The sequence below is a fragment of the Carassius gibelio genome, chromosome B8 (assembly GCF_023724105.1).
Source record: "Carassius gibelio isolate Cgi1373 ecotype wild population from Czech Republic chromosome B8, carGib1.2-hapl.c, whole genome shotgun sequence".
Classification (NCBI taxonomy): Eukaryota; Metazoa; Chordata; class Actinopteri; order Cypriniformes; family Cyprinidae; genus Carassius; species Carassius gibelio.
Window position 1 is genome coordinate 25953463 of NC_068403.1, and position 9815 is coordinate 25963277.

The following is a 9815-nucleotide window of genomic DNA, read 5'->3' on the forward strand; positions in this document are numbered from 1 at the left end:
CCAAAGAAAAAGAATACACTTATGCTAGACAAAATCAAACTGGTCAGCATTAGGAAACACATGCTGCCGCCAGCAGACTTTACCACTGGTGTGTCGTAATAGTAGGCGAAAATGCAAAATATGGCAATAAGGAGAATAATTAGGCATGCGGCAAAAAGTATGATAGCAATGGAGGGGATTTCTGTGAACTGAGGATAGACAACAGAACGTGTATTACATGCCATACTGCCCTCCTCAGACCATTCACTCTCTGCACATGGAAAACAGGTATAAAAGTCCCCTGAAAAAAAAAAAAAAAAAACAGTGAAATAATTGGAATGTCTAGTAGTTGCATTTTTTTCTTCTAAAAAGTAACTGGATGTGGGACAATATCTTCTTTTGGGTTCTGCATAAAACATAAATGCCTATTTATACAGTACCTTGCGAAAGTATTCACACCCTTTCATTTTTTTCCAATTTTTATTATCTTACTGCCTTATGTTAAACTGTTAAACTTTCAATTATTATTTTTTCTCCACATCAATCTACACTCCATACACCATAATGGTAAACCAAAAGAAAAACCTGGTTATTAACATCTTTGCTAATTTATTCAAATTAAAAAACTAAAATGATTCCATTGCATAAGTATTCATACTCTTATCTTGGACAGTTGAAATTTAAGTCAGGAATTCATATTGCTTGTAGATGCCACTACACTTTGAGTGAAGTTAACATGTGACAAATTCAATTGAATGGGTATAATTTGGAAAGGCACTTGTCTAAATAAACGGTCTAACAGCTGATAATGCATATCAGAGCAAAAACCAAGCCCTGAGGTCAAAATAACTGCCTGTAGAGCTCAGAAACAGGTTTGCATTAAGCCACACATCTTGGGAAGAGTTCAGAAAAAAATTCTGCTTCATTGAAAAATTTGACTCTTCCTAGAACTGGAAGTCCTGGCCAAACAATTGATGGAATTTAAAGGTGCTTCAGCACTTACTAAGCATTTACTAAGATGTGACAGTTCTGTTTTTGCTTTGTCAATATACTTTCGCAAGGCACTGTACGTAATGACAGTTAAATTTTTTAGGTAGACTATCTTTATCTTAAAATCTCATCAACCTCTGCTTAAGGTACTTACGAGAAAAATCCACATAGCTGTTGGATGGGCATTTTTTACAGGAAAAACAGCAACTATGAAATCCTTCAGTTTGCCTTGAATATCCCGCCTTACACTCAACAGAGCAGTTTGAGAATATAACCTTTAAAGAACAAGTAAATGTGTACAGACAGTTAGTTCCCTTTCAAAATGGAAATTTACTACAATGAATGTCAACACCATGACATGCTTTTCTGTCTTCAGGTGCCAATTGTTTGTAGTGTGCAGCAGTGAAGATAATGGAAAATTTATGCAAAAAAGTTTCAGAAAGTGTGTCTCTTTGTGTCCTCGTAAATTTGACACATTGAGCCTGTTTTCACCTGGTCACTTAATGTGTTTTCTCTGATCTGATAGCTATCTGATCGTCAAAAGAACAGGTGAAAATGCTCTCCAAAACACTTTCAAGATGCATTTAAATCCGATTGATCAAACCACTTCAGGAGGTGACCACCTCCTGAAGTGGTTTGAGCGATCTGATTTAAATTCCATGGCTGCATTCCAGACGAAACTGGACAAGTATAAATGCATATGGTTGTTGAAACCACATATGCAATTTTTTTTCCTCCCAAAATATTAAAAAAATGAATGTGTGAGAATGTTTTATAGGCTATGTGGCATGTTATAGTCAGATATGACAACGCCATTGCAACACGCATCACCATGGATGAGTAGCAGAGTATCTCTTCTGCAAGCTAATATGCAAACCACAACAAATGAAACTGAAAGTAAGATGCAGGGACTCAGCACACTTCATTAAAAATACTGAGACTAACCTATCTTTCCTGCTAATGCCACACTCTCTCCTGTTGTAGTATTTGATCTTGAAATTAGCTGATAATGAATAACATAAAATGCAGTGCATATCTCTTGCTTTCGTTGGTGTGAACTCTGTTAAATTGAAGACCAGATTTATATACAACTTAAGGGAAAACACATTTATGTGGCCAAGTGTAAATGGAAACTTTTTATCAAATAGAATTAAGTGTCCAGGTGTAAATAGGCCCATTAGGACACCCAATATGCACATGCATTCAGCACTCTAGGATGTTCAATATTTCAAGTTGAATGAACGAACAAACACCTGACATGTACGTACATTTGCATTGCTTTGATCGTTCTCTGTAGATCTCACCTTCGCACACGCCACGATCGGTCGATTATGTACCATACCTGCATGTTATTGGTCAAACTAGTTAACCTAAATGTTCATATAAAGGTTTAACAAAAAGATGACTTACAGAACCATTGTTATTCCATGGCATGAGAGAGTTGTCGATACTAAAAGTAATTTCAGGATGAGTATCATATGTGCCAACCATCTCAAACTGTGGAGGATTCACATCAGTGCGCCAGAGCACAACTGCATAACTGATTGTTGGATCATAATGGTCATTGTATTTCACCTGACGGCCATTGAGTGGAAAATCCAAATTACTTATCTCTTTAAGAAGCTGTTGTGAGGTGTGTTCAAATAAAAAAAAAGACACATTACTTTTAAATAATAATAACAATCATCATCATCATTTATTATTATTATTATTATTATCATATTACTATAAAATTAATAACATTTAAATTACTTCTATTTTATTAAAGTTACATAATTAAACAATACTACAATATATAGTATATAATTTATTTTGTAAACAGATATATGATAATTCATTATTTAATTAATTAAAACATTACTTCAATTATGTAATTTTAAAAATAGTTTGCTTGTCATGGATTCAGATAAATTCACTTACCATGTATGGTTTGAGCATTGTGTTTTTGTGGCATTCATTCATGTCGCACTGCAGAACCTTATGTAACGCATGAGCTATGGTATATATGGCAGCATAGATGGCAAAAGAGAATGTGGGATTTTCATTTATGATCTCCTCTGCAGTCAACAAAGAGCAGTAATCACAAACTTGATTACATGTCTTTCTCATCCCCAGGATGCCAGTCTCAGCTCTATAATTATGGCTAATATCGGTTATTCTACTGATTTTATAGACAAATTCATTGAATCCAGGCAATGACAACAGTCTCTCTGTAATGCCAATGATTGTGCCAATTTTTCCAATTCCTGGCTCTCTTGGAAGTTGCTGATTCATAGCCCATGCTTGACTTGCAATCCATACTTTGTCTTGGATGTTGTTTGCTATGGCTGCTTTGATAATTTTGCTTGCATATTGTGGCACAGCAAAAACAACAATGACATTAATTTTGAGCTTATCAATCTTTTTAAGTGTTAGACCATAGTTTGCATTTAGACTTAGACCCTCTTGATAGGCCAAACAAATGCCAGTATTTTTTATATACTTGTTAAACAGCTTTAGTCCATCTGAACTGTAATCATCTTGGCTACCAAGAAAGGCAACCCAGTTCCATCCAAACCACCGTATGATGTGAATAATCATCTCTATCAGGTCTTTGTTGCTAGGGATTGTTCTCACAAAAGAAGGATACTGACGTTTATCGCTTAATGCATAGCTAGTAGCTCCATAGTTCACCTTTAAAAGAGAAGTAAAGACTCATATGTAGCAACCTGATAATCCAAAAAGGTAGGAAGTATATGTTTCATTATTTAAACTTTATAAAAATAAACAATTTACCAATGGTATAAGGTCCATTGTGATCAGTGGTGCGATAGTAATAGTTTTTGAGCTTCCATATGGTCCTGTTAAAGCAATCACTTTAGGCTGATAGTTGTTGAGTATTTCTTTAGGTCTTATTAAGCCATTCTTGGAGATTAAATTTAAGACTGTATTTAAATTCTTTATATTAGAACAGTGGTCAAAAATGTCATAGCCCAGAGACACATTGGGCAGAAGAGTTGTTGAGTTATTAATCTCTTCAACAGCAAATCTCATTACTTGCATCATCTGATATCCAGATTTTGAGGAACTGTGCCTTAAAAACATCAGTGAGTAAGTTAGTAGTATGCAATTGAATATTCAGTTTAGAATTGTGACTTGATTCACATGGAAATGCTGCTTTGATTCACATTACTGTGTACTGATAACCCTAGAATGGTAAAAGGACTTGCTTACCTGAAACATTCAGTGGATTCTGTGGAAAACAGGGTTGTTTCATGTTCTATTTCATGTAAAGGGAAAAGGCCACCCAATAAGTAATCTCCTTCTAAGCTGAATTTAGAAGTTGACCAAGAAACTTTGAAAAATAAACAATCAGTAAAGCCTACAAGCAAAATGTATATGTTACTAAGAAGCATTGTTTATGATGGGTTGTTGGTCCTGAAAAGAGGATGTGCCATGGCTAGCCATTTAAAAGCAGTCAGGCTTATATTCTAAACTTAATTTTCTTAAAACACATTTCAATTTGCTTAAACCACTATATTCAATGATACATAAGTCCATTTCCATATCTAAACTCTCAAAGCATATGTCAATCAGTTAATAAATAGAGCATTAAACCACATATGTCTCCTCATATGCTGTTTATATATATCCATACACACACACACACACATTTTCAAATAAAACTATTGTGAAACAAAGGGTAACCTCCTAAACTCACAGAACATGTTTAACAGCTGACAAATGAACTCTAAACTGGAATCATTTTGGTTTTGTTTGTCCCAAAAGACAAATGGGAGAATGAGGAACACCTGGTACTAATGTAACAAAATAGGAAACACCTTCGGCAAATTAACACAATACGTGGGGGACACCTGGAAAGAAATCAAACACACAAAACATGCGACTAGCAATTTTGCAAGTGTGAGGGAGAGGGCTGGTCCACCACCTTCTTGTAGCCAATTAAATGAGGGTCTCGCTGACTCTCCATTTACTCTTATCTGATTGGTTCAATAAACACATTATATAGCAAGACATTTATCTTTATTTAGCCGGCGCCCAACACTGGTTTGGCGGAGGACTGCAGCGGATTCCTGTTCCAATGCTCGCTGGTCCTGGAGATGCAACCGCACTTACCCAAAGATCTAAGGTGGCCTTCCTGATATCTCAATTGCAATGTAAAGCACTTCAGTGGGCCGATTCAATTTGGACACAAAATAACCCAGTTATCCAGTCTTATTCTAGCTTCATCGACCATTTCCGAGAAGTTTTTGGCAAACCAGCTTGGGACTCTTCTATTGGTGAGAAGCTTTATAACTGGAAACAGGGAAAATGTCTGTCAATGAATATGCTCTTCAGTTCAGGACTCTAGCGGCCACCAGCGGATGCAATGAGCAGGCCTTGCTTACTACCTACCATCAGGGATTGGAACCTCGAGTGCGGTTGCATCTCGCTGCATATGAGGACACCATCGGGCTAGAATGCTTCATTCAACTCTCCATCCGCTTTTCCACCCGTATGCAGTCATGCCTCGAAGAGCACCAGGGGCCAGGCGTATGCCAACTCGCCACTCTGCTGACCAGAGGCAGTCAGCTCCCCAGAACCAGCAAGCAAGCCCATGCTCATCGATTCCTATCGACTCACTGCTGCTGAAAGACATAGACGGCTGGGCCAGAATCGGTGTCTCTACTGTGCATCTCCGGGGCATATCATCTCCGTATGCCCTGTCCGTCCTCCTCATCCCATGATGAGTGCCATTCTCCCTTCGTAGTATCAAATGAAACCACTCACCACTATAGTGACACTTACTGCTGCTGACATCTCTCTTCCAGTTTCCGCCCTCCTCGATTCTGGGTCAGCCGGCAACTTCATCTCCAGTGCCCTCTGCCATCAACTCAAGCTTGCTACCACGGCAACGCCGTCAGCTTACCAGGTCCACACAATAACTGGAAAGCCTTTGAATCAAAGATGTGTTCGTTATAGTGTGGGCCCCATCACCCTCCAAACCAGACTATTCCATCAAGAGGAGATCCACCTGCTGGTTCTGGAGGAATCCACCACTGACATCATCCTAGGGTTGCCCGTGGTTGGAGCAGCATAATCCAGTCACCTCGTGGAAGACCGGCGAGGTCCTGAAGCGGGGCGACACCTGTTTCCAGGGCTGCATCACTGGTTATCCTATTCTGGCCGTGGGACTGTGCCATCGATCTGAATTAGGTGAATTACGACATCAGCAACCATGAGCTGCTGGCCATTAAGTTGGCCTTGGAAGAATGGAGGCATTGGCTGGAGGGAGCCAAACATCCTTTTCTAGTCCTCACAGACCACAAGAACCTTGAATATTTGCGGGTCGCAAAGAGGCTGAATCCAAGACAGGCCCGCTGGGCGCTATTCTTCACCTGCTTAAACTTTTCCATCTCATATTGCCCAGATGCCAAGAACGTGAAGGCTGACGCCCTGTCCCGGTGTCACACCCCCGAAGCAAACCTAGAAGAGCCTGAAACCATACTTTCTGAGAAAGTCATTGTCAGCCTCATTTCCTGGTCCGCAGAGACCCTTTCTTCCTTCAATCCCACTGCCAACACCCCGCCGGGTTGCCCACCGGGACACCAATACATCCCCAGGACACGGCGCACTCCGCTCATACATCTCTTGGCACTGGTCATCCGGGGGTCAATGAAACCCTCTCGTTGCTAGGGGAACGCTTCTGGTGGCCCAACATGGCTTCTGACGTCAGAAGGTATGAGTACGAATGTACAGACTGCGCCATCTCCAAGAGTCCACACCATCTACCATCAGGCAAGCTCCACCCTCTGCCCGTCCCTAATCGCCCGTGGTCACACCTAGGGGTGGACTTTATCACTGATCTTCCTCCTTCCGACAATAATACATGTATCCTGATCAGTGTTGACAGATTTTCTAAATCACGTCGTCTTCTCCCTCTAAAAGGTCTGCCCACGGCCATGGAAACGGCCGAGTTAATGTTTAATCATGTCTTCAGATACTTTGGCATTTCAGAAGACATCATCTCTGATAGAGGTCCCCAGAGAGGAAGGTTCAGGAGATTGGCCGCTTCCTCCGTACCTTTTGCCATGGCCACCAGGACTCTTGGAACCAGTTCCTAGTGTTGGCAGAGTAATGACAATGACAATTTATTTATATAGCACAATTAACTACAACTTCCATCTACCAATTTGCTTTCCACTAGGTCATTAAAAACAGAGAAAAGCACACAACGAACAAAATAAAATAAAATTGTACAAATATCTCATCAGCCAAACGCTTTTGAAAATAAAAATGTCTTTAGCCTGGACTTACTAAAAATATTAAGAGAAGAGGATTGTCTAATGGACAGTGGCAAGGCGTTCCAAAGCCTGGGGGCAGCAATACAGAAAGCACGGTCTCCCTTGCACTTAAGCCTCAACTTTGGGGTAAACAACAGATCCTGGTTGGAAGACCGATGGGATCTAGAGGGTTTATACTCGGTCAGCAACTTCTTGAGATAAAGTGGAGCCAAACCTTACAGAGATTTAAAGATGAGGAGCAAAATCTTAAAATCAATTCTAAAACAAACAGGCAGCCAATTTAGTGAGCATAAAATAGGAGTAATATGCTCCCTCCTTTTGACCCCACACAAGAGTCTAGCCGCAGCATTCTGAACAAGCTGCAAGCGGGATAAAGCTGTCTGGCTAATCCCAAAGTAAAGTGAGTTACAGTAGTCCAGCCTTGATGAAATAAAAACGTGAATTACTTTTTCAAAATTTTTAAAAGAAAGAAAAGGCTTAGTTTTAGAAAGCAGACGCAGCTGAAAAAAGCTAGATTTGACAACTGAATTTATTTGTCCGTCAAACTTTAAGCCATCATCAAAAATGAAGCCAAGGTTTTTTACCCATGATTTTAAACAGAGTCATCCCTCCCAAATCCAGTTTTGGGGAATTTGAAAATTCAGATGGACCAACAAATATAATTTCAGTTTTTTTTTCATTGAAAATTAAAAAAAAATTAAGGAAAGCCAAGTCTTAACATCTGCCAAACATGTCATAAGAGACTCAAGACCCACAGAGTTTCATTTGACAGGCAAATAAACCTGAGTGTCATCCATATAACAGTGAAATGACAAACCATGTTTTCTAAAAAATTGAGCCAAGTGGGAGCAAATAGAGGGAAAAAAAGCAAAGGAGCCAAAATAGAACCCTGAGGAACCCCAAAGGGCAAAAAAGCGTAACTCGAGTAAGGTTCACCCATCTTGACTGAAAATCTCCTATTTGCAAAATATTATTTAAACCAATCTAGAGCAACACCTCTTAGACCAACACAATGTTCTAAACGGTCAATGAGAATAGCATGATCGACTGTATCAAAAGCAGCCATCAAATCCAAGAGCACCAGGACTGCAAAATCACTTGAATCACATGATATCAATATATCATTAAGAACGCTCAAAAGTGCAGTCTCGGTAGAATGGCATTTACCTGACTGAAATGTTTCAAACATTGAATTGTCAGATAAAACATTTTGTAACTGTGAAAACACATTTTTTCCAGAATCTTTGAGATAAAAGGCAGATTAGAAATGGGCCTAAAGTTTGTTAAAACTGATGGGTCCAGATTCTGTTTTTTAAGCAGTGGGTAAACCACTGCATGCTTTAAACAGTCAGGCATAATGCCAGATTCAAAACTGTGATTAATGATGAACAAAAGATATGGAGCGATGTAAATAAAAACTTTCTTAAATAAAAAAGGAGGAATAATATCCAAGGACGAGTCCGAGGGCTTTAGGTGCTAAACTATTTCCAGCAAATCTGGAAGAGAGATTAGTTTAAACTGACTAAAAAGTGTATTGGCGATAGAGTAATTAGATGGATTACAAAACGAGGGAGTTATCCCCAGCCGGAGATCCCTCATTTTACCATCGAAAAATAATAAAAATTCTTCACATGAAAGAGAAGATTCCCCAGAAAACCGACAGGCCGATGGATTAAGAGTAGCATTAATAATGTTAAAAAGAGTCTTTGTCTAGAGCAGTTTTTGTTAATAATATCTGACATATGTCGACATTTTGCTTTTTTCACTGCTTTCTGATATTTAAAAAGAGAGTCCTTTAAAATCTCAAAGGAAACATGAAGCCTGTCCTTTTTCCACTTTCGTTCTGCTCTTCTACAACAACGTCTGAGAGAACGAATAGAATCAGCAATCCAGGGTTCAGAATGGGCTTTAGACTGAAAAATCCTTAAAGGAACCACAGCATTTAAAACATTTGAACAGGTGGAGTTAAATCTGGAGAGAAGTTCCTCAACGCTAACATCACAGGAAAAGTCAGCAATAGAAGACATCACTTCATGAAAAATTGATGAAAAAGAGTCTTTGGTAGTCAATCAATCACCTTTATTTATATAGTGCTTTAAACAAAATACATTGCGTCAAAGCACTGAACAACATTCATTTGGAAAACAGTGTCTCAATAATGCAAAATGATAGTTAAAGGCAGTTCATCATTGAATTCAGTTATGTCATCTCTGTTCAGTTGAAATAGTGTCTGTTTTTATTTGCAATCAAGTCAATGATATCACTGTAGATGAAGTGACCCCAACTAAGCAAGCCAGAGGCGACAGCGGCAAGGAACCGAAACTCCATCGGTGACAGAATGGAGAAAAAAACCTTGGGAGAAACCAGGCTCAGTTGGGGGTCAGTTCTCCTCTGACCAGACAAAAACCAGTAGTTCAATTCCAGGCTGCAGCAAAGTCAGATTGTGCAGAAGAATCATCTGTTTCCTGTGGTCTTGTCCTGGTGCTCCTCTGAGACAAGGTCTTTACAGGGGATCTGTATCTGGGGCTCTAGTTGTCCTGGTCTCCGCTGTCTTTCAGGGCA

At 39.3% G+C, this 9815-nt stretch overlaps 1 protein-coding gene across 1 annotated transcript; it reads right to left on the reverse strand.

Moving 5' to 3' along the window:
• Nucleotides 1–1088: 1088 nt before the first annotated feature.
• On the reverse strand, nt 1089–4053 carry LOC127964199 (taste receptor type 1 member 1-like). The gene is made up of 4 exons (XM_052564338.1): nt 3745–4053; nt 2890–3642; nt 2380–2592; nt 1089–1244 (listed from the first exon to the last, which is right to left on the reverse strand). The coding sequence occupies exons 1-4, from the start codon at nt 4051–4053 to the stop codon at nt 1089–1091; spliced, it is 1431 nt and encodes a 476-aa protein (XP_052420298.1).
• Between the last annotated feature and the right edge of the window lie 5762 nt (nt 4054–9815).

Coding starts and splice junctions, on each gene's coding strand:
- LOC127964199 (XM_052564338.1), bottom strand. CDS start 4,053: ATGTTTTTAAGGCACAGTTCCTCAAAATCTGGATATCAGATGATGCAA. Junction 3,643..3,744: donor CAATGGACCTTATACCATTG/GTAAATTGTTTA, acceptor TCTCTTTTAAAG/GTGAACTATGGAGCTACTAG. Junction 1,245..2,379: donor CATGGAATAACAATGGTTCT/GTAAGTCATCTT, acceptor TGTTCTTTAAAG/GTTATATTCTCAAACTGCTC.